The 25,268-nt window shown below is 41.5% G+C and overlaps 1 protein-coding gene across 1 annotated transcript in view; it reads right to left on the bottom strand.

Moving 5' to 3' along the window:
• The window catches only part of ARHGEF26 (Rho guanine nucleotide exchange factor 26), a 130,105-nt gene that overhangs the window by 32,491 nt on the left and 72,346 nt on the right, over positions 1 to 25,268 (bottom strand). The window contains exons 8-11 of the mRNA XM_047099617.1: positions 23,251 to 23,380; positions 18,956 to 19,030; positions 9,674 to 9,763; positions 808 to 962 (exon numbers count right to left, since the gene is read on the bottom strand). Of these exons, the coding sequence (XP_046955573.1) occupies positions 808 to 962; positions 9,674 to 9,763; positions 18,956 to 19,030; positions 23,251 to 23,380 (450 nt within the window). The remainder of the gene's footprint in view (positions 1 to 807; positions 963 to 9,673; positions 9,764 to 18,955; positions 19,031 to 23,250; positions 23,381 to 25,268) is intronic.

The following is a 25,268-nucleotide window of genomic DNA, read 5'->3' as shown; positions in this document are numbered from 1 at the left end:
GACCAGTAGAAAAATACTTTACAACCCTATATACATTGAATACATTTATGAAGAATGTTCGCTAAAGGCAGAGCCGAGGGGAGTGTGTGTGTGTGTGTGTGTGTGTGTGTGTGTGTGTGTGTGTGTGTGTGTTTTGAGTAGGGATAGTTAGAACAAATAGTGTAAAAAAAAAAAAAAAAGTTTGTACACTATTCCTCCCGGATGTCTTCCTACAACGGAACATGAATATACAACCAAAAGTCCAAAGTAAGAAGGAACATTCTGCCAAATGATTTACTTTAGTCCCTTCAGAAGGAAGTACTGGTGTATTGTTGTCATTTTCCCAGTCACAGGGAGACTTTCTAGACCAGCAAACGTTAAGAGCAGTGGATTTTAAATTAAGTTACAAACACTAGAGTTGCATCCCAGCTTGTTCTGAACTGGAGCTACTTTGATCTGTTTGTTTTATACAACAGTTTTATGGCAGACGAAGTTTGAAAAAAGCTGATGGGGAATAATAAGAGTGCTACCTCCCCAGGGACTTGGTGAGAATCCAGCGACACAAATGTGTCAAATGCTCAGAACAGTGGCTTGCACACCATAAAAGCTCAACAGAGGTTGGCTGGGATGATGGTGTTGACAATGATTTGATTCTTAACTGTGGATGTAATTTGAAGACAATGAAACATGGTTTCCTTCATGGTTCCACATGTAGAAATTACGCGTCTAACCTCACAAGCTTTTAAAGGATAATCACCCCTAAAAGGCATTTGAATTACAGAGCCTTAACGCTGGATGTACAGCCAGCAACCTCACAAAAGGGTTTACCTCTTCTTCTTGGTGATAATGAGTACGTCGTTAAAGAGGAAGAAGTAGACTTGCTGTTTAGATGTCCTTCTTGAGAAGAGCACCGTGTCTTCCACGTAGGCTGTCAATTCACCTCTTTTCACCAACCACCGGGAAGAGGAGACTAGAGGAAAGGGCTGCAGAACGAGAAAAACTCAGTGTATGAAGCCAAATTAAAGTCCTTTTAAGACTGTGGAAGGGAAAATAAAAACTCACATCGAAACAAATGATACATATCATGGGATACATCATTACTTGTAAGTATATAATAGTGAAATATAATTAAAGAAGTACAGTACATTCTTCAAGAGTAAATAAAAAGAGAACAATTATTTTACAATATGAAAAACCTATTAACTTGCCTATATGATAACTAAAACTCAATGAGAAAATTTTATTGAGCCAGCCAATTATTACCCTTCCATTAACTCTCACCTGAAAAGGAAGACTGACAAGGAGTCCCTTAAAACTGAAAAGCCGCAAAATGAAATCCATCGGTATCAACTGTAGTTACTTTAAACACCACAAATCAGAACCTGAGTATACGATTACTGTAGTTAACAAACGAAAAAGATCTGCATTCATTCTATGAACTAAAAAGACTTTATTCAGGGGTGCCTGGGTGGCTCAGCTGGTTGAGCATCCAGCTTCGACTCTGGTCGGGATTTCACAGTCTATGGGTTCAAGCCCCACATCAGGATCTGCACTGACAGCTCAGAGCCTGCTTCGGATTCTCTGTCTCCCTCTCTCTACCCTTCCCCTGCTCATGTTCTCTCTCTCTCTCTCTCTCTCTCTCTCTCCAAAATAAATAAAAATTAAAAAAATTGTTTTAAATAAAAAAATAATAACAAATAAAAAGACTTTATTCAAGGGGTGCCCGGGTGGCTCAGTCGGTTAGGCATCTGACTTCAGCTCAGGTCATGATGGTCTGTGAGTTTGAGCCTCAAGTCAGGCTCTGTGCTGATAGCTCAGAGCCTAGAGCCTGCTTTGGGTACTGTGTCTCCCTCTCTCTCTCTACCGTTCCCCCACTTACATTCTCTCTCTCTCTCTCTCTCTCTCTCTCTCTCTCAAAAATAAAAATTAATAACAAATTGTTGTAAATAAAAAAATAAATAAATAAAAAGACTTTGTTCAAGGGGTGCCTGGGTGGCTCAGTTGGTTAGGCGTCTGACTTTGGCTCAGGTCATGATCTCGTGGTCTGTGAGTTCAAGCCCCACATCAGGTTCTGTGCTGACAGCTCAGCCTGGAGCCTCTTTGGATTCTGTGTCTCCCTCTCTCTCTGCCCCTCCCCCACTCGTACTTGGTCTTTCTCTTTCTCTCAAAAATAAACATTAAAAAAATTTTTTTAAAAAGACTTTATTCAGAAAGAAAAACTCCCCACAAACTATGTTTTGTCTACTGATTACCTACTAAGCCATATTTTGGAGAACACCGGTTCTTAAGTTTATAGCAGTTTTCCTCATGGAAATTCATCTCTGAAGGCATCATGCCACTTTCTGACTGTGAAAACAATGCTTTTCCAAAATAATCCATCTTAATCTCATAGAAAAGGCTCTATCCAAGGAATTACATACTGCTTTTTCTTTACCCAGCACCTAGTTTCCAACTGGAAAACTCAAAGCCAAAGAACAATCCTTATCCTTGGGTGCTTTTTTTTTTTTCTTTTTAAAGTTACCATAAATGCTTACTGCCAAAAATCTGATTAAAAAAAAAAAAAGCTGTATCCATAGAATAAGCAAGAGTTCTTGGACACACAAAACATAACTGTAGTATAGTAGTATGGTCCAACCAAATGTCATCCTTTTGAGAGAACAGTGAATAAAAACAGCTAGAGGAAGATACTAGAGAGGAAATAAGAGCTAAGAAAGGATTTCATGTTGTTTTTTTTTTTACTTTTATAAAGGGACTTTTATAAGGAGGTTGCTCATCAGTTACATACTATTTTCCTGAAGGTTTAAAAGGAAGATGAAAGATTATGGCTGACCTCAAACTTTCAAAGCTGGCTATTAAGGGAAACTCATGGAGTTTCCAGCCCCCAAATTTCAAATCAAACGATTATCCGACTGAGATGGCTGAGACTTTAAAGACCAAAGATAGACAGAGAGATGCTTAGATAACTCCGGAGGACCCCACCAGCACACCCAAGAGGTCACCACAAGGGATCGCATGTCGGGTTTGGTCCTGGGAAGGGCTGCAATTACTGGGAGCCCAGGGCTATCATTGTATTTCGTGTAACTCTACAGGATAAACCAAGGACAGTGTTGTGGTTAAGTTCCAGTATACATGCCACCCTACAACTGTTCTTGGTGTAGGAGATGGGAGAAGAAAGTTTTTCTAAACTGCATTGTTTTTTTTTCAACGTTTATTTATTTTTGGGACAGAGAGAGACAGCGCATGAACGGGGGAGGGGCAGAGAGAGAGGGAGACACAGAATCGGAAGCAGGCTCCAGGCTCTGAGCCATCAGCCCAGAGCCTGACGCGGGGCTCAAACTCACGGAGCGCGAGATCGTGACCTGGCTGAAGTCGGACGCTCAACCGACTGCGCCACCCAGGCGCCCCTACATTGTTTTTAAAATAGATTGATTTTTATGGATTCCTCATATTCCACTAGGCAAAAATAAATTTCTAATAAAGATCTAAAATCCACAGTGGCTTTCAAGAGGTCAATGCTTTTTTGGAAAATAAAAATCTAATGTTATAAATGTTTTTTGTTTCAAAATTTATTGTTAGAAGATTAAACTCATATTTTTTAATTTTTTTAATGTTTATTTATTTTTGAGAGAGAGAGAGAGAGAGAATGTGAGCAGGGGAGGGGCAGAGAGAAGGAGACACGGAATCCAAAGCAGGCTCCAGACTCTGAGCTGTCAGTACAGAGCCCGAGGTCGGGCATGAACTCATGAACCACGAGATCATGACCTGAGCCTAAGTCAGATGCTTAACAGACTGAGCCACCCAGGTGCTCCTCAGATAGTTTTGTGTTTTTTTTTTTTTTTTTAAAGGAAGAAACTATTGAAATGATCCAAAGAAAAGAATCCAAACAATCCAAAGTCAGAATAAATGAATTCCTCTAGTTAAGAAACTCTGACTAGAACCAACATTGGAAAAGAAATCCATGAATAAAAATATATCCTTAGAAGTACTGAAATAATTCCTATGGAGAAAAGAGTTTCCATTCTTTTTTTCCTAGAAAACTAGTCTCAGCATAAAATTTAACTGATTTTATGGGCCAGTAAGACAAAGAAGAACCACTGAATTGTTTTTTAGTTGAGATAAAATTCATCATTTAACCATCTTAAAGTGTATATATAATTCAGTGATTTTTAGTACATTCACAATGCAGTGCAATGATCATCACTACCTAATTCCAGGACATTTTCATTACCCTAAAAGAAACCCCAGGGCACCTGGGTGGCTCAGTCGGTTGAGCGTCAGACTTCAGCTCAGGTCATAATCTCACCTGTGAGTTCAGGTCCCGTGTCAGGCTCTGTGCTGACAGCTCAGAGCCTGGAGCCTACTTCACATTTTGTGTCTCCCTCTCTCTCTGCCTCTCCCCTGCTTGCGCGCTCTCTCTCTCTCTCTCTCTCTCTCTCAAAAATAAACAAAGATTTAAAAAAATGAAACCCCACATGCAGTAAGTAGTCACTCTCCATTCTGCCTTCCCATCCTCGGCTCATATGCCCTGGCAGTCATTAATCTACCTTCTAACTCTATACCTTGGCCTGTTCTGAATACTTCACATCAACAGAATTATATAGTACAAGACTTTCAAGTCTGAGGTTCATCCATGTGGTAGCATGTATCAGACTTCAGTACTTTATGGTTAAACACTATTTAATTGTATGAATATACATTTTATTTATCGATTCACCTATTTTGTTGATAGACATTTGGGTTGTTTCCCCTTTTTTGGCTATTATGAATAATGCTGCCATGAACATTCGTGTACAAGTTTTCGTTTGAGCAAATGTCTTCAATTATTTTGAGTATATACCTAGGAATGGAATTGCTGGGTCATATAGTAACCCTATGTTTAACTTTTTGAAAAACCGCCAAACCGTCTTTCATAGCAAAAGACTTTTTTTTAATAATATATATACATTTTTAAATTTTATTTAAAACCAAGTTAGTCAACATATAGTGTAGTATTGGTTTCAGGAATAGAATTTAGTGATTCATCACGTACATATAACCTCCAGTGCTCATCCCAACAAGTGTCTTCCTTAATGCCCCTCGCCCATTTAGCCCATTGCCCCATCCACCTCCCCTCCAGAAACCCTTAGTTTGTTCTCTATATTTAAGAGTCTCTTGTGATCTTTTTAACACCTTAGGGTTCTGCATTTTGTCTGCTATATCCTAGACTTCTACTTATTAGCAAGGCCCCCAAACAATGACCAGCAAATCCATCCATCCACCAATACAACACCACCCCACTCAATTACTCTTAACTTACAGCTTATGGTGTAGCCCGACAATCCTCTACTTCCCCATGTATTTATTTATAAGGCCAAACTTCCCATGACAAGCCAAAAAGTAATCCTCCTCAACTCTGTGGAGGCAACTTCTAGAGAAAGCTGTGGTCTAGTGGAAAAAACATTGGATTTGAGGCACAAACTGGTCTCTGATCTCAGTTTGGTGACCGACTTTTTCCCCTATAACCCTCATTTCCCTTCCTCCCACCAAGGTTGTTAGATGAAAAGCCAAATCTGTCTAAACAGTCTCACATCCTATTCACTCTCCAGCACTGCAACATGCCCACCAGGCCTATGAAACTATTCCAACCATGAATCTGAATGATATTTACTGCTTGCCTCCTATGAAACACATCTGTTCCAAGTCCTTTACATCTAGTAAATTAATTTTATCCTCACAAGAACTCCAAGGGCAAGTACCATTATCAGTCCCATTGTAAGGTTCAGAAAACTGAGACATAAAGCAATGTCCAAGCTCATACAGCTGTCCAAATTCTAATTTGGAATTTTCTAATGCGTTTTCATCCTTATCTTTTTCTTTTTAATGTTTATTTATTTTTGAGAGAGAGAGAGAGAGAGAGAGAGAGAGAGAGTATGTGTGAGCAGGGAAGCAGCAGAGAGGGAGACACAGAATCCGAAGCAGGCTCCAGGCTCTGAGCTGTCAGCACAGAGCCTGACTCAGGGCTTGAACCCATGAACCGTGAGATCATGACCTGAGTTGAAGTTGGATGCTTAATGGACTAAGCCACCCAGATGCCCTGTCTTCCTTATCTTTTTCTTATCACTTTGTTTATATGTTGAAAATATTAACCTACTATCTAATATGTGAGCTGCAAATACTTTTCCAGTTTGCTATTTCTCTTTCCACTTTTTTATGTCCTTTATTTTTGCCCTCTATAGAGAAATCTTTAAATTTTTTCATATAAATTAACTCATCAATTTTTTTTAATAACTTCTGGATTTGGGGGGCACCGGGGTGGCTGAGCCAGTTAAGTGTCCGACTCTTGATTTTGGCTCAGGTCACAGTTTGTGAGTTCAAGCCTTGCATCACACTCTGTGCTGACAGTGTGGAGCCTGCTTGGGATTCTCTGTCTCCCTCTGTCTCTCTGCCCCTCCCCCCCCTCAAAAACAAAAAAAATAAACATTAAAAAACATTGACTTCTGGATTTGGAATAAGTTCAAAAGGACTTTCCCATGTCGCTAAAGTGTCACTTCCCTGCCTAGAACTTTTCACTGGCTCCCAAATGACCTTGCTCAGCTGCTCCTCTTGGCACACAAGGCGCCACATGAGCTGCTTTTTACTGCTCTGTTCTGCCTTACTCCCCCTGCACCTCATGCCTACCCACACTGGACACATACAGTTGCTGGACTACAGCAGCTGAAGCCATGCCCTGTGCATCTGCTCCTGCTTTTAACTTCCAGAAGCCTCTTCCTAACTCGCCTTTCAAGATTCAGCTCAAACATAACTCTGGGATGAAGCCTCGCCTGACTGCTACAAGGTTGTGCTCCCCACCCCTCTATTCCTCACAGGTAGGGATGACCACCCCCTTCCAATGAGAGTGTTCTCACAAAAAAAAAAAAAAAAAGTGAGAGAAAGAGAAAGAGATGGGGAGGGTCAAACAGTAAAAACAGACTCTTAAGTATAGAGAACAAACTGAGAGTTGCTGGACAGGAAGTAGGCAGAGGGACAGGCTAAATGGGTGATGCACATTAAGGAGGGCACTTATTGCGATGAGTACTGGGTGTTGTATGTAAGTGATGAATCACTAACTTCTAAGAACAATAAAAATAAATAATAGTAAAAAAAAAAAAAAAGCCGGGTGCCCTCAACTGTCTTCATCTACTGTGACAGCTGTAGACTTTGCTGACTCCTCTGTAATTCTGTAGTCTCCTATTAGACTGTTAGATCCTTGAGGGCAGGGATCATGTTTTGGTTTTCATGCTGCCTTCCACAAAGTACTCACAAAATTTGATGAAACAATGTATGTGCTTGGACTAATCACTGAACTTCCAATATCTATCTTCGCATCTTTAAAATGAACTGAGGGGCGCCTGGGTGGCTATTGGTTAAAGCGGCCAACTTCAGCTCAGGTCATGATTTTGTGGTTTGTGGGTTTGAGCCCTGTATCGGGCTCTGTGCTGACAGCTCAGAGCCTGGAGCCTGCTTCGGATTCTGTGTCTCCCTCTCTCTTTGCTCCTTACTCTCTCTCTCTCAAAAATAAACAAAATTAAAAAATCTTTTTTTCATAAAAAATATAAAATGAACGGAATAAAAATGTCCATTGCTGTCCATAAAGTGTTACAGAAATAAGATCCTAAGATTTTAAGAGTATTTCTAAGTGACCTGAATTAAGCACCTCATTATAAAATCAACACATAGATTATCTTCCTTTAGGCTCGCAAATAATTTTAAGCATTGAATCAAAAGAAAACAACCCAAAATTCATGAACTTGATTGATGTTAATCATTTGTTTTTAAGGACCCTTAGGGTAAGCATTTTTCAATAACAAATTAATTTTGGGTTCTAGAGAAATAGACCTTAAAGATATCTTAAGCCATTTGGGGCACCTGGATGGCTCAGTCAGTTAAGCGTCTGACTTCAGCTCAGGTCATGATCTCTCGGTTCATGGGTTCGAGTCCCACATCAGGCTCTGTGCTAACAGCAAGCCTGGAGCCTGCTTTGGATTCTGTGTCTCCATCTCTCTGCCCCTCCCCTGCTCGTGCACTCTCTCACATGCTCTCTCTCCCTCTCTCCCTCTCTCTCTCAAAAATAAATAAATTTTTAAAAAAATGTTTTTTAATAAAGAAAGATATCTTAAGCCAAGTGATTTTCAGTGAAGAAAAAAAAATTGTTAGGTAAAGAATTTATCATCTTTAAAAATCAAACTGGTTAGGGATTTATAATCTGTAAAAAAATGGGCAGAGCAGGGGGTGGTGGGGAGGTAGCACCTGGGTGGCTCAGTCAGTTAAGCGTTCAGCTCTTGGTTTCTGCTCAGGTCATGTTCTCAGGGTTTGTGAGTTCGAGCCCCACATAGGGCTCCAGTGTGGAGTCTGCAAGTGATTCTTTCTACCCCCATCCCCCACCTCTCTCTGTCACTCCCCCACTTGCTCGGTCTCTCTCAAAATACATAAACTTTAAAAAAAGAAGAGATAAAACTTTTGATGTCTAGACATATTTTCTAAAATACTTAAATTACAGAGAAAAAAAAGTTCGGTTTTGAGGGATGGGGGAAAGATGGGTTTTGAAATTACCGTAAATTTCTGTAGAAGATATTATAACTGAGTGTGTGTGTGTGTGTGTGTGTGTGTGTGTGTGAGTTTTTAGCAAGTACCTATCACCTTCTGCTCTAAGAATTATGGGTCATGTTCCAACATCTAAATAGTTATAGTCACGATGTTCTAGTGAAAGAGTTTACACTGATCTGCAAGTCAGGATATATGGACCCTAGTCCTGATCCTAACACCATTAGTCCAGTGACCCTGTTAACAATGAAGTATTCTCCGGGCTTTATTTTCCTTTTTTATACAAATAAAAGCATACAGTTACACTGTACCAGTGTCTCTATAATAGCAGAAAATCTGCTCTCTGCATAAGGCTATGAAATGATGATCACTGTATTTCTACTGCACAATTTAGGAGCACTTTTACTATGAAAAAATATGACCAGTCATTTTAAGTTGCTTCATTAAGTTTACAAGTTACAAAATAAAATAGAATCACAATCGTGAGCATTCACATCCACTAAGAACTCAGTTGTGAGCCAACAAAGGACTGGGACCTCTATTTGCCATTAATGGTCATTTTCTTTTTCACTCATCCTGTCATCCACTCCTAAGTGGTGTCAGACAAGCAGTAATAGGGAGCGCATATTCAAAAAAGAATTATGGAAGAAAAACAAATTTGAAAAGAACTTTCCACTAACAACCTTTGTTTGGCAAACTGGAAGAGGAGTGCCCTTATCTGATTTAGGAGAACATGTGATCCAATTCACGGGATACCACTGTTTTGCAGGACGCTTTGAGAATACTAAAGAAATCACCTTTCCATTCCAAAATTCTATTTTTCTTAACTACCTTTTTCCCTAAATTTGGCATCTTCCTGGGGGGGAGGGAAGTGGGAGGGAATGTGCTAGTTAGATAACATGTAACCTGTGGCCTGGAGAAAGGCAACTTTATCTGGTGACCATAAGCAAGAGAGCTGCCCGGTCCGTCTGCATCTATCTCCCTCAGTCAGTCCAGTCCCTCTCCAATCAATTTATGGCCCTTCTTTGAAAAGCAAATTCCTATCTACTCTGTTGCCCTCAACTACCTCTCTCTATTTACATAAGACATAGGCAAGAGCAGCAATAAATCTGTTTATGAAGAAATACGAGAATACCTTAATTTTAAATTCCAACTGGGAATTAATGGTGTACATCATTTCAGTCCTTTCCATCTTCCGAGCTCCTTCATTGCACAGTCGAACCAACTGGGAACACAGAATAATAAGGAGGGTTAAGAGGTCAAGGAGAGAAACCTTAATTTCAAATGCAGATCTCTCACAGGAAATAATTTGCACTTTGGAAGCTCCAGAGACTCATTTCTGACAGTTAAAGAACTCACAGTTTTACACAGTTAAGACACTGTACCCCGTTAGAGGTGGTGGATTAAGATGTGAGGACAGAGGGGGAAAAAAAACTCCTGAAAAGTCTGGGAGGAGCCCTCTGAGGGCTCTCCCACAGTCTGATCTCGGACCCTTCAGCTCCTTTCCTCTGCCCCTCCTCCTCTCCTTTGCCAGGGAAACCAGGGAAACCTCACGCAGCCCCAGGGAAGATGCGCAGTCCAAATGGCTGGGGCAGACTACCAACTTCAAAGGCAAAGTTTAAGCAGACTGTTAACTGTAAAGCATAGGACCAGAGCACAGGATGCTAAAAGAGAGAAACCTTCGGTGGAAACTACTGGTCAGTGATTTCTTCAAGGACAGGAACTTCAGTGTAATTAGAACTACTGAATTATCTACAAACTGAATGCATTCAAAGTCCTCTGATAAGGGCCTGTGACTTATAATAAAATTTATTTGGTCTTGGTTCATAGTTCCCAGCACACAGTCCCTACAGTCCTTATAACTTCTATTTACAAGAGCCATAGGGGCATTTTTAGTTATAATATTTACTTTTGTTCCCAGTTCCCAAAAGCTCCAGAGCGATGATGGTGAAATGGGTGTCTTCTTATTCATAAGAAGCCCCTTTCAACCGCATCTGAGTTTATGTTAATGAAGTAGCTTTCAGAAAGGCCTTAAGGATGGGGGCCAGCTGCCAGCAGAGCCAACCAAGTGATTACAGAGAGGGTTGTAACTTTCAGCCCTACCACACCCTCCCCCACCAGACTTCTGGGGAGGGGAGAGGGCTGGTGATTGACTATGAAGTTCAGAGAGCTCCAGGTTGGTGAACAAGAACACATCTACATACTGGGAGGGTGGGGAACCCCACACTCCATGAAGACAGAAACTCCCGTGCTTGAGACCCTTCCAGACCTCCTCATAGCATTGGTCTAGGCAGAGTGAACACCATGAGCAAAGGGTATACGATGGCAAAGTGCTGGTGTGCCCGAGAAAGTATAAGATCCTGACACATGAAGATGGCACAAGATGGAACTAGAGGCCAGGGTCAAAGCACACAAGGTCTTAAGGCATCTGGATTGTATTCCAAGTGCAAAGAGAAAGTCTTACCAGCAGGCTTTCAGCAGACACGTGATATGATGCAATTTATGCTGTGATCATATGCTTTTCACAACGTATTTATTCAACCCCCTACTGATGGACGCTTAAACAATTTATGATTGCCTAACGCATTTCTAGATTTGGAGGGTACCCCAATCTTCAGTTACAGCTTATCTTTAAGTCTGAACCTAAAGAGTTCACTGATGCAGGGAATGATGGCTATACCTGATCACGGCTAGGAATCTGAAACTGCACTATCCTGAAAGGATTAAGACATGTCAGAGTGAGGCGCCTGGGTGGCGCAGTCGGTAAAGCGTCCGACTTCAGCCAGGTCACGATCTCGCGGTCCGTGAGTTCGAGCCCCACGTCAGGCTCTGGGCTGATGGCTCGGAGCCTGGAGCCTGTTTCCGATTCTGTGTCTCCCTCTCTCTCTGCCCCTCCCCCGTTCATGCTCTGTCTCTCTCTGTCCCAAAAATAAATAAAATAAATAAAAAAAATAAATAAATAAAAGACATGTCAGAGTGAAATCTAACTAGGCAGCCATGGCTCCAGACATTATTATAATTTCTCTCGTGGAGTATGTTCACAGTTTCCAAATCTACGTTCCCAGACTCGGTCTGTCCCCTAGGCTCTACCTCCAACTAGAAGACATCTCTTCTTGGATGACTCACAGGCATCTCAAACTCAGAATGAGAATAACAAAACCTGATCATCACCTCCAACACTCACTCCCTGCAGCTGAAAAACCTAGCCCTCACAGCTCTCAGACACCGCCCTCTTCTTTGTGCTCCATATCCAACCAGTCATAAAGCCTCCTTAATGCTGCTGTTCCACGGTCCATGACCCTCCCTTTGTATTGTCCCCGGAACTCAGGCTCAAACTCCCTCTTCCCTACCAATTCTCTGCCATCCCTTGCTGCTACCCTACTCTTACACATCCTCCAGATAATGCTGTCAATCTTTTTAAGTTCAAATCTGATCATGAAATGCCTTGGCTTAAAAGCCTTAGAAAGCTCCCCTTGGTTTTCAGAATTAGGTCTTAGTAAAACCATGATCTGGCAACTGCTTATTGACTGCAAGCCTGTTCCCACTCCTATCTTGGGCCTCAGCCCTGCAAAATTTCTGGACAAAGCCCCACGTTCCATCCTGCCCTTGCACTTTTGCATGTGCTTCCCTTTCCCTCTGCCTGAATACCCTTCATCCCGCTCTGTCCAACCAACGCCTTATCTACTAGATTTATACCCCCCTACCTGTCTTTCAAGACTTATCTGGGGCATTTCCTCTCCAAAAAGAATGAAAAGCAGAGATTGTGAAATCTCCATTATTTGTAAACCCAGTGCCCACAACCCAGCACCTAAAAACACAAGGAACATTCAGCAAATGTTTCTGCCTGAACAAGCTGCCTTCAGAGACAGTTTATAAATCACTTAAAAATAAGGTGGGTGGGAGGAGGGAACAGCTTCTTTATAGCAATCCTGTTTTAAAATGAGAGGGGTGGGGCGCCTGGGTGGCTCTGTCAGTTCAGAGTATGTACGACTTCAGCTCAGGTCATGATCTCACAGTTCTTGGGTTCAAGCCCCACTACGGGCTCTGTGCTGACAGCTCGGAGCCTGGAGCCTGCTTTGGATTCTGTGTCTCCCTCTCTCTCTGCCCCTTCCCTGCTCACACTCTCTTTCTCAAAAAATAAACATTAAAAAAAATTATAAAGCCTACTTTATAAAAAATAAAATAAAATAAAATAAAATAAAATAAAATAGGGGAAAATGGCATTATTAAGTTTGGGTTATCATCTTATTTCTTTTTTTTTTCAAGGTTTTTTATTTATTTTTGGGACAGAGAGAGACAGAGCATGAACGGGGGAGGGGCAGAGAGAGAGGGAGACACAGAATCGGAAACAGGCTCCAGGCTCCGAGCCATCAGCCCAGAGCCCGACGCGGGGCTCGAACCCACGGACCGCGAGATCGTGACCTGGCCGAAGTCGGACGCTTAACCGACTGCGCCACCCAGGCGCCCCATATCATCTTATTTCTTAAACTTTCAAATATCGACTCCCTCAGCAAAAGATAAGAGTCAGCCACCATGTCAGAAAAGAATGTTTTAGAAGGCATATTAAAAACAAAAAGGTTCCCAAACTGTCTTAACAGTCTCATCAGTGGAGCCCATTTTAACGGCTATTTCAAAAGGAAGAGCACTAATTCAGATATGTGTGCTCTGGTGTTTTTGATTAAAATCAAGCTCAGTATATTAAAGCCATGACTTCCTTCAGCAGCTGTTAAAGCTTTATTAAATTTAACTCACTAATTTCTTTAGGACAAATTTATTTTTTTTAAAAAAAGCTCAAACACTCTAATAAGGAAATATAAATTGAAAATAAAATATTTTGAGTCGTTCAAACTTACAAAGATTAAAAGAATATCTGATGCTGAGAAGTGTGCAGTAAGACCAACATTTACATATCATGGTGGCCACGAACATGGGGACAACCTTTTATGAAGGCCCTTGGGGGCCTTTAAAAAATACCTACATTTTTTCCAGTAAACCCAGTTCTAGAAATTTATCTTTAGAAACAACCAGATGAGCACAATCACTGATGCAAGACAACGTTCTAGGCAGTACTTTGTAGAACAGTAAGTCAAACAGGTACCACACAAATGCATTTTTCAGTGTACGTTTATACCATGCACCGGTATTAGAACAAACATCCAACTGGGAGGATGTATAATAGAATGACAACAGTCATCACCTTCGATAAAAGTACTGATATATTTTTAGGTCTCTTAAATTTTCTAAATATCCTAGTTTATTTAAAAAATATACCTCTGTAAACCTGAAACGTATTCTTACAGAGCAGTACCTAAAAGGCATAACAGAAAACTTATGAATCCCTCCCTTCCACACAAAGCTTGATGTGTATGATTCTGGAACTGTTTCTACATACCAATAACATACATATGTGCGTCAACACATTGTATTATTTAGATGTTATCACACCATTTGTACTGTTCTGCAACTTAATGTTCCTCACGTAACAATATAGCTTAGGGATCTTTCCCTGTTAACAGATAGATACATCTACCTTGCTGCAAATGGCTGCAGCAGTAGTTACAGGAGAAGAGTGAAGAGACGTGGCTATTTTGCCACTAGGAGAACAGCTTATAATTTAATAGTATCTCCAAACAGAGGTAGCATTTTTGTGAGGTAAGAGTGAAAGCAGTTAATCTTTTCCATGGGAGAGTAAATGGAAGAGAACGGCAGCAAAGACTTCACAGGCCTAAGAAACTCTCTCTCGACCACCACTCCTTCAACACCAGACATCATTGTGTACCAGCTGAACTTCAGATTCCCTGGAAATTGCCCTCCCCCTAGCTCCACCCCAGCATGTGAACAGAAAGTCAGAAGTAAACAAACTGTTACTTAGGAGAAACATCTTTCTTGCTTTTGAGTTGTTCAACTAGGCCAATAAGATTTTCCAAGGCCCCAAATTCGGTAAGCTGTAACTCTCATTCCAGCAACATGTATGAGGAATCTCAATGACATTATTCACACTATACAAAAAACAAAAAACAAAAAAACCCAAAAAAACAAAAAAACAAAAAAAGCAAAAAAACTTCATTACATTAGCAGTTTAATTACCAGAGAAGATATTACTCATGTTTTCTAAGAACGAGTAACTATCCAGAGACACTTGTCCAGGGGCCTTCCACAGAGTCTGGCTCTAAAAACTTGGACCTTGATATACCAAATTTCACTCTCTAAAATAAATACTGGCAACTCCCAATTTCTTTCTTTTTTGGGTAAAGCAAACAAGTGAAATTCTGCATTTTAAATTTTAAGAAATTTGTTAATGTTTATTTTTGAGAGAGAGAGAGAGAAAGAGAGAGAGAGAGAGAGAGAGAGAGAGAGAGTGAGTGAGTGTGTGGGCAGAGGAATGGCAGAGAGAGAGGTAAACAGAATCCAAAGCAGGCTCCAGGCTCCGAGCTGTGAGCACAGAGATCGACATGGGCCTCTAATTCACAAAACGTGAGATCATGACCTGAGCTGAAGTCAGATGCTTAACCAACTAAGCCACCCAGGCACCCTGCATTTTAATTTTGAACAATAAATGCTCTATATGTACAATCTTTTTGTTGAAAATACTGATACTGTTTTCCCAGAATCGGTAACTCATCAGTAACCTACACAAATGCAAAAGAAGATTAATTCCTGAGCTGACTATATTAGTGGTTTTAGTTACCACACAATACTAGGAGACTAGGGAAATAATGCTGATGTTCATAACTTGTGCTCAAGAGAGAAAAAGAAATGCAGAGAAAACAAGTCACGAAGACAGCATTTCTTCACAGAGTGCCTTTTGTATGCTAATAGTATCAGATTAAGGCTATTCACTGATCCCTTACATTTTTGCCAGCCTTTGCTACAAGTACCAGTGTCAAATCCAGTGAACAAGAGATGCCTGAAGGAATGTTGTGGCTTACTGTGACTGGGATGTGAAATTCTTGGAGACACTAAATATCATTCCTAATTCAACAACTACTACTGCCTTCCTCTTTCCTCTTCTGTGTGAATTCTTTTTTAACTTCTCAGTAACAACCAAATAAAATCTGAGAAAATGTCCCTCAAATCCAAGGTTAGAACTTCTCTAGTAGCTCCACCTAAAGACCGTCTCCCCTACTGCCTCCAAGGAAGCAGCACGGGATATGGGGTCCAGAGGAGAGGCCCATGGGCAGGAGGACCTTAGGTAGCCCATGTCAGGCTGGCTAAGTTTCTTCACTCGGTGTTTCCCAAAGTGGGTTGTGCAGACCAATGATAGGGCAAGAGATGAATTTAAGTGGTTGGCAGATTGCTCTGGTTTAAATTTCTATACCCCTCCAAGCTCATATGGTGAATCCCTGACCCCCAAAGGTGATGGTATGGGGCAGTGGGGCCTCTGGGAGGTGCTTTAAATGTCATGAGGGTAGAGGGGGCGCCTGGGTGGCTCAGTCGGTTGAGTGTCCAACTTCGACTCGGGTCACAATCTCATGGTTCGTGAGTTCGAGCCCAGCATTAGACTCTGCAATGGCAGCTCAAAGCCTGCGTTGGATCCTCTGTTTCCCTCTCTCTCTCTCTCTGTCCCTCTCTTGCTTGCTCTCTCTCTCTCTCTCTCAAAATTAAATAAAAAATATTAAAAAAAAAAAAGTCATGAGGGTAGAGCCTTCATGAATGGGATTAGTGTTCTTAAGGGGCGCCTGGGTGGCGCAGTCGGTTAAGCGTCCGACTTCAGCCAGGTCACCATCTCGCGGTCCGTGAGTTCGAGCCCCGCGTCAGGCTCTGGGCAGATGGCTCGGAGCCTGGAGCCTGTTTCCGATTCTGTGTCTCCCTCTCTCTCTGCCCCTCCCCAATTCATGCTCTGTCTCTCTCTGTCCCAAAAATAAATAAAAAAAAAACGTTGAAAAAAAAAAAATTTAAAAAAAAAAAAAAAAAAGAAGCCCTACTGCCCCCATAGTCCCCTTGACCATGTAAGGCTACAAGGAGAAATCTGCCACCAGAGAGGACCCTCACCCAACCATGCTGGCACCTTGATCTTGGACTCTTCAAACCTCCAGAACTGTGAGAAATAACAAATTCCTGTTGTTTAAAAGCCACCCAGTCTGTGGTATTTTGTTACTGCAGCCTGAATGGACTAAGGCACAGATAATCTTACTTTTAAATAAAAAATGGATGTTGGTGGCTCAGTCGGTTGAGCGTCCAACTTCAGCTCAGGTCATGATCTCAGGGTTCGTGAGTTTGAGCCCTGCATCAGGCTCTGTGTTGACAGCTCAGAGCCTGAAGCCTGCTTCACATTCTGTCTCCCTCTCTCTCTGCCCTTCCCTTGCTCATGCTCTGTCTCTGTCTCTCAAAAATAAACAGAGGGCGGAGGGGGAGGGAGAAGGAGAGGGAGAAAGAAAGAAGGAGAGGGAGAAAGAAAGGGGGAGGCGGAGAAAGAAAGGGGGTTGGCGGAGAAAGAAAGGGGGAGGCGGAGAAAGAAAGGGGGAGGCGGGGAGGGGAAGGGGGAGGCGGAGAAAGAAAGAGGGAGGCGGGGAGGGGGAGGGGAGGGAGGCGGGGAGGGGGAGGGGAGGGAGGCGGGGAGGGGGAGGGGAGGGAGGCGGGGAGGGGGAGGGGAGGGAGGCGGGGAGGGAGAAAGAGAAGGAGAAAGATAAAGACAAAGAAAAAAAATCGATGTTAGAAAAATAAATTAGCTCACAAAGCCCATAATTTTGTAGGTACATCCTCAAGGATGAGGATATGTAAAATGCAGTCAACTTAAACCTGATTAAAAGAAATCGTCAAGTGTACCTCACAGTAAAGTGGTGCAAAAGTGTACCAGACTCTAAGGTGATGAGGTAGCTCCAAGGGTTCAGGAAGCTTCTGATGCTATCATGATCTCTGCCCCCTCTGCCTAGCTCATATAGTATCCTGACTCCTACATCTTCTACAGCTTTCTCTCAGCTAGACATTCCTATTAGCATTTAAAAGGTACCCACAGATTTTTTAATCTGTAAACAAACAGACTTCCCACACTTTTCTTTCAGCTACAGCTCACTGGCAGCCACCATGTTGCAATAGCTTGCTACGCTTGCCAGCCGGCTGCAAATCCATGCCTCCCACTCATTCCTAACACACTGCAATCCGGCCTCCCCACCTGCCACTGCAAGGACACAACCCACCTGATGATAAACCCATGAATCCCTCACTCATTACGCACTGTATCCTTTAGGGGCACTCGACAGCGCTGACCCTCCTTCCACCAAATCATCTGCCGTTTGCCAGGCCATTACAGTTTTCCTCCTTCTTTGGTACGGTTTGGTTTTTTAAGTGGCCTCTGTGACGAATGGTGGAGTTCCTCATGGTTGTGCCTCAGACTCACTATTCTTCTTACTGTACACATTCTTCCTGGGAAATGTCATCCACTCTCCCAACTTCAGAACCCATCCTATGCCCACGCCTCCCAAATCCAGGTCTCCACTATTCAAGCCAACTTGGATATTCTGTAAGAACCTCTGTTATAACCTATCCAAAATGGAAGTCAGCAGCTTCTCCCTATGTTTCTATTGTAAAGGTAAATAGGAACATCCATGTAGCTGCTCAAGCCAGAGACCATACTCCTTGACTTCTGATCCCAAATACACTCACCCAATCAATCTCCGTGCTACTTCCTCAACATTCTATTATATATTGCTTCTCTCCATCTTACTGTCATATCCATAAAGGCCACTGTCACCTCTAGCCTACTCAACTACAAAAGCCTCACAACTGGTCCCATCCCCACTGTCACCTTCACAACACATGAATTTATAGCTTCTGTATCATCTGAAGAGAAGGTCCACACGTCCCTAACATGGCTTCTTGGTATTCTTTCCTAGATTGGACTCTATAGCCACATAAAGAACATTCCAGCTCTTCAAATCCTCCAAATACTTTCTCGCTGTTGGGTCTCTACACACACCTGAGACATTCTCTTTCCCTCCAAGCCCTGGCTCCCAGCAAGCTAAGCTTGCTTTAGATTTCAGCTTAAACATCACTATGTTCTTCCCTACCATGCCACTCACCATCCTTTATTATAATTCTTATTTAATGTCCTCCTTCCCCTTTACACAGCACAGTCCACAATGGCATTAACCACAACTGTCTTATGTACCCATCACCATATTTTCAGGGGCTGGCTTCATGCCTGGCACCATAGTTGATACTCAGGAAATAGCTGTTTAATGAGAGAATGAATAAACAACTATTCAGATACAGAAAGAAAATGAGGTATCTATTGGCCCTTACAGCAAGACTGTCTGAAATAGTCAAAATACTAACTTCACTTCGTCTTTTAGCTACCTAAGGAACTCCGTGCAAATGGCTTTGAGAATCTACCAGTATTTGGCACCAAAGCCAGACACATACTCTTCCAAGGTGTTGAATGGTTTACTGTGCGATGAACTAGCTGTTCCACAGTTACCTTGCTCACTTCCTTTAAGGCTCTTTTGCAGACTTCATACTTCGGAGAGTCCTTAGGTGTTTTCTGACAGATAGTCTGCAATGAAGTAAAAGAAAAACAAAATCAAGGTCCAGCCACATCGTTTTTCTCACAGCAAACTCAACAATGCTGAACACAACATTATGGACACGTATGAAGATGATATTACAATCCAATTACAAAATTAGGAAATAGTCGTTAGATGCACAGGATTCAAGTAAATCCAGGGAATTATTCAATATGAAAATAGACTTCAGAGGTAGACGAACCTGGTTTCAAATCCAAGTTCTGTCCCTTACTAGCTATTTGACTTTGGGCAAGTCACCTACCTAGTCTCTGTAAGCCTCAGTTTCCTTATCTGTAAAATGGGAATAATGCCAACCTCGTCACAAAGCTGTTGCCAGGATTAAATGAAAATACATGTAAAGTTTTCTCTATGAGTGCCTAGCATACGGTAGGCCCTCAGTGAAAGACAAAATCACTTTAGTTATTACCATCATCATCATTATTTAGGTAAGTATGTTTGTAGATAATACAATTGAATAAAAAGATCAAGAAAAACAAGCTGTTGGATTTTCTCTTGATATATTGACACATAATTTTTGTGATGCTGAGATTGACTTTAAAGAGGGTCATTTCAAGGTACACCGAATTACAAATAGTTTTTGAGATCATATCCATGCAAAGCCAATGGAACCATTTAAATTGTTAAAAATGTTCATCTCAATTAACAAGTTTAACTAACACTCCTAATGAACTAAAACGGAAGGGACAATGCTTTAAGTACATTTAGATTCTGCCCAGGTGGCCAGATTCTGACGTGTAGGAAACTATTAGGGCAAGAGGCACCAAACAGAAGTGGAAGGTAAGTTGGAAACTGGCAAACCACTGGTACCTTGAATGTGGGTAAGCACTAGGCTTACAAATCCAAAGGTCAGGTGTTAGGATTGTTATACGTACTATGTGAAAAGCAAAGAGTGAGCCAGGGGGTTTATGTTAATGGTCCTCAATTTTTTTTGACTATGACCCCCTGTAAGAAATACATTTACAGGGGCGCCTGGGTGGCGCAGTCGGTTAAGCGTCCGACTTCAGCCAGGTCACGATCTCGCGGTCCAGGAGTTCGAGCCCCGCGTCAGGCTCTGGGCTGATGGCTCGGAGCCTGGAGCCTGTTTCCGATTCTGTGTCTCCCTCTCTCTCTGCCCCTCCCCCGTTCATGCTCTGTCTCTCTCTGTCCCAAAAATAAATAAACGTTGAAAAAAAAAATTAAAAAAAAAAAAAAAAAAAGAAATACATTTACATTAGCAACCAGTACAGGTATACACAAAGATGAAATAAGGTTTTATTTGAAATAAAATTTAATGACATTATGATCTGTGTACATCATGTACCGCACATGCTATTTCATTTTTTTAATAAACACTACTTGTGATTCAAAAATCAATTTCATGATCCGCTAATGTGTACAGAAGCAGTAACCAAACACTGCCCTGAAAGCAGGCATCCTGAGTCCTGAAGTGTCTAATTTTATGTAAAATTTTGTGACTACTGAATTTTCTAGGGAGAATGACTATAGCTTTACTCATAATCTCAAAAGGGCCTCTGACCCAAAAAGTTTTGAGCCCACTGGACAATCATGGCATTAACCTTAAACATAGTATGTTAGATTCTGAGTCCTAATCTATTTAGTCAATTTTCTCTCAATTAAACAGAGAAAATATAGAAGGTTGAGAGATCATGGCATATACAAAATCTAAAGAAATATGGCTAAAAGACATTTTCAGAAGAAAAAGAACCCTGAAAATTTGTAACACTGCAAGAAATGTTGCATTTACAAAGCACCCATTTCTCCTTTTAAACAACAGCAAACTTTGAAATATTTCACTTAGATGGATCAAAGTTTCAAATGTTTATGAAAGTGTGAGAGGGGCGCCTGGGTGGCTTGGTCGGTTAAGCGTCCGACTTCGGCTCAGGTCATGATCTCACGGCCCGTGAGTTGGGAGCCCCGCGTCGGGCTCTGTGCTGACCGCTCAGAGCCTGCAGCCTGTTTCAGATTCTGTGTCTCCCTCTCTCTCTGCCCCTCCCCTGTTCATGCTCTGTCTCTCTCTGTCTCAAAAATAAATAAACGTTAAAAAAAATTTTTTAAAAAAAAAAAAGTGTGAGAAATCATATGAAATAAACTCTTTTTAAATGACTTTTTACTTCTGAGAAAATCTTATGGAAGAAAGTACAACAGCTGCTCCTTGAATGTATCTTTGCAAAGTTCACAATTTCTACGTAACTCAGGACAAGCCTATATACTAAATATATTAATTTAGTCAAGAAACACGGAATGTTGGGTGCCTGAGTGGCTCAGTCAGTTGAGCATCTGACTTTGGCTCAGGTCATCATCTCACAGCTCATGAGTTCGAGCCCTGTGTCAGACACTGTGCTGATAGCTCGGAGCCTGGAGCCTGCTTCAGATTCTCTCTCTCTCTCTCTCTCTCTCTCTCTCTCTCTCTCTCTCTCCCCTCCCACCCCACTCTCTCTTTCTCTCTCTCTCAAAAAATAAGCATTAAAAAAAAAAAAGAAACACAGAGTGTCTATTATTGTCAAGCTTAACATTTACTTCTTCATTTGTTTTCATGTCAACCCTGCAGGTACATATTATGCTTACGCTTCAGATGAAGTTAGGCAGTTTGCCTGGGATCACATTGTAAGTGGAAGGGACCAGAATCTGTGCCCAGATCTGTCTTACTCCAAAAGCCACAGGACTTCTATGATGCCAAGTTTACACGTCAGAGTCCCTTCTCTGGCAGTGCTGTGGGTGTTCGTGGGGAAGAAGATACATCTGCTCGGGAGGGCACTGAGTAAGGCTTTACTGAGGAGCATTAGGGCCAGTGCTTGGAAAATAGGCTGGCTTGTGTTGTGAGGCTGAGAAGCGGCAGCCAACAGCAACGTGAAAAAGGTGCAGAGCGGGTAAGTCCAGGAACAAGTGTGGATGGCATCTAAAAATAAACCTTTTTTTAAGCCGAAATTTGGTTTTGATAACCTGGCTGCATTCTATCCTGAGACATGGTAAATACTGAAATATTGTTCTCAAAAAAAGAAAAAATTAGAGAGCTACATTTTCAAATTCTGCAAGTCTCCCGATATTTACAAGGAGAGAAGTTCCTAAATCACAAGGGAAGGCTATGAAGGTAGTCAACTGAGGTGAAGCTGGAGAGCAGCAAGGTGTCAGAAAATTCTGGAACAACTACCAAAAACCTCCCTGAACCAAGCAGCACAGCCAACAAAGTGATTATAATCACACACTTTTACTCATTGCAAAATGCCAGTGCTTTTAGAATATCTCTTCAAATTTGTAACGGAATATGGAATATGGAATTTTGTAACCTTAAGCATAACTTTTGGCAGTATTTGTATCCTATGTTTTGACGTGTCAAAAAATCAAGTATGTTAAAACTGACATGAATGTTATGATCCAATTTTAAAGTAAAACTACAGCAAAATACTTCAATTGGATCACAAAGACACTATTTGGTCCATTAGCTGGTTGGGAGCTGAGTCTGGCCACCTGGTTCTCCTGTCATCGCTGCCACTGCTGTGGTTCCAGCTCAGCCAGCGTGCGGGGGTCCCCCCCCCCACGCCGGGCACCTCGCTGTCCTCTCTGCTCTGCCCCATACCAGGCAACCTCAACTCCCTTCTCCTAGCCACATCTTGCCACCATTCAAAATCAAATCCTTGTTTTCTTCATGAATGTTCCCTAAAATAAGAAGGCTGCTGACTTTCGTCACTTTCCTTTGTGCAATACAAAATGGGGGCAAGTTCGTGCCTTCTAGTGCCAAAGAGTGTGTCTCATTCCCATGTAAAGCCGAAGTGCCTCAGCACCTTGAAACACTACAAGGAAGGGATCTTAGTGATCAAGCTGAGGAAACTGAGGCCCAAAGAAAACATTAAGTGACTTGCCCAAGGTCACATGCCAAGTGGCTCAGCTGGAAATGGAATCCAAGCCTCTTGTCTTCAATAAGCCAATATATTTTCCCATTTCAAAAAATGAGTGAGTGATGTAATCTGAATTCCTCAGAGTGACTACACAAGCCTAAATTGAAGATGATTTCCAACGATATTAGACACAAGTGAGACTTTCCAACTGAAGGGCACCTTCTCACTTTAGTTGGAGGATTTTATAAGAGGGATATATAGTACATTGATTTCAGTGAAAGCACAATAATCTTCTTAATCAGATTTATAGCAGCACAGCTCCCCACAGAGGAGAGAGCCACCAGGTCATGTCTTACGTCCATCAGCAGGGGCAGGCGAGTTACCCTCTGCATGGGGAGGATGAGGAAGGAGATCATGGGTAAGTTCCTACAGTCTTCATGGGACTCAATTCGTGACAATACTTCTTTAAAAGATGGGTTGGTGGCTCTGAGAAAGAAAAAGAAAGAAGCAACTTCAAAATATTTCCTCTTCAAATTAAAAAGTAAAAATATATTACAGGCATACCTCAAAGATATTGTGGGTCTGGTTTCAGACCACCACAACTCAAGCAAATACTGCAATATAGCAAGCCAAATGAATTTTTGGTTTCCCAGTGCCTGTAAAAGTTATGTTTGCACTACACTGTGGTCTGTTATGTGAGCGATGGCATTATGTCTTTAAAAAATGATGTACATACCTTAATTAAATCATACTTTATGGCTAAAAAATGCTAACTATCATCTGAGCTCTCAGTGAGTCATAATCACTGACCACAGATCACCATAACAAACATAATAATGAAAATGTTTGAAATATTGTGAGAATTACCAAAACATAACAGAGACAGCAAGTAAGCAAATGCTGTGGAAAAATGGCACCAACAGACTTGCTCGATGCAGGGCTACAACCAACCTTCGATTTGTAAAAAAATGCAGTATCTGCAAAGTGCAATTAAGTAAAGCACAATAAAACTTGATGCCTCTATAAAATGTGATAAACTCCTATATGATGATTTTTTAATACATAAAACAACAATTACATAAATAGACACAGATGGCTTGTCTGCCTTTTATAGTGAAGACTGGATATGAGTTTAAGGCAACAATTATGAACAATATGTATGTGCTAGAAATTTATAAAAGTATAAAGCAAACAAATGAAGAGGCAATGGTATCACAATGATGAACCTATCTGTGAACATATGAATTATAACCAGCATACAGACTAGATCTCATTAACTGATACTCTACATACAGTCCATTAAAAAGATAACAAATGATATGTTTTAAGTCACTTCTCTACCCCCAGATAATAATCTAAGAAACATCAGACTGGATTTATTTACTAGGAGGCTCCTAGCCTTTTTCAGAGCTTCTAAGACAGAAAATTTTCTGGCCATGTCATCCAGAATATTTCTCCCCTCCCAGTGACATAAGAGCAGTGATAATATTGCCACATTTTTGGAACTTAGCAATATACACGGACATATATGATCTCACATGGAAACAGCCCTACACCATCTAATGAAGGCCAAGAGGGGATTCCAATAAGAATGGAGTCTCAGGAAGATCCTCCACTTGCCGAGTAACAGACCTATTATTTGGTGAAGACAGAAGTCAAACCAAGGCCTTCTGACTTCCGGTGGGTGCCCTTACCCCAGGATCACTCACTCTCTCACCTCACTTTACCCCAGAGGTGCTCTGGGGAGTTCCCCTGTGACTTACAACATGGAGGGGAGGGGGGATGGCATTGGATACTGTAATCCCACATTGGGGGATGGGGGAGGCCAAGAAGCAGGGCAGTGGCACTTGTGACCCCCCATTTTTTTTTAATGTATTTTGCAAATTACATGTTTTGGTTCATAAACCCGTGAATACCTAGAATAGCAAACTGAAAGAAATTACACAGAAATGGTTTATTTTCATTTTCTCAAATTGAGGAGTTTTATAAGTTTCCTTTCCTGCTAGCTTTAAAAAAAGATTCTTGGAAATGCAAAAAATAAATAAACAAGCAAAACTGTACTTCAGTTGCATATTTAAATCCCTCAGGTCACAGGACCCCTACCTCCAAAGATTCTGATTAAACTGCCTGGGACGGACACTAGGCATTCACTGCATGTTTGCCTCTTTTCAAAGATTCTCAAGCATTCTCAACGTGCAGCCAGTCACTGCCCTACATGTAAATTCACAACATTTGCAACAAAACCCCTGAAAACACAACTACGACTTTCCATGTGACAGCTCAAATGGTGGTATCATGAAGCTAATTTAGATACAGTCTTTATTTTTCTTTAAGACTTTAAGTGACTTCTATACCTAATGTGTGGTTCAAACTT

The sequence above is a fragment of the Lynx rufus genome, unplaced genomic scaffold, assembly GCF_022079265.1.
Source record: "Lynx rufus isolate CCGP_SWC_20201006 ecotype Redwood Valley unplaced genomic scaffold, mLynRuf1.p SCAF_5, whole genome shotgun sequence".
NCBI classification, from domain to species: domain Eukaryota; kingdom Metazoa; phylum Chordata; class Mammalia; order Carnivora; family Felidae; genus Lynx; species Lynx rufus.
This window is presented reverse-complemented; position numbering and strand designations above follow the sequence as displayed.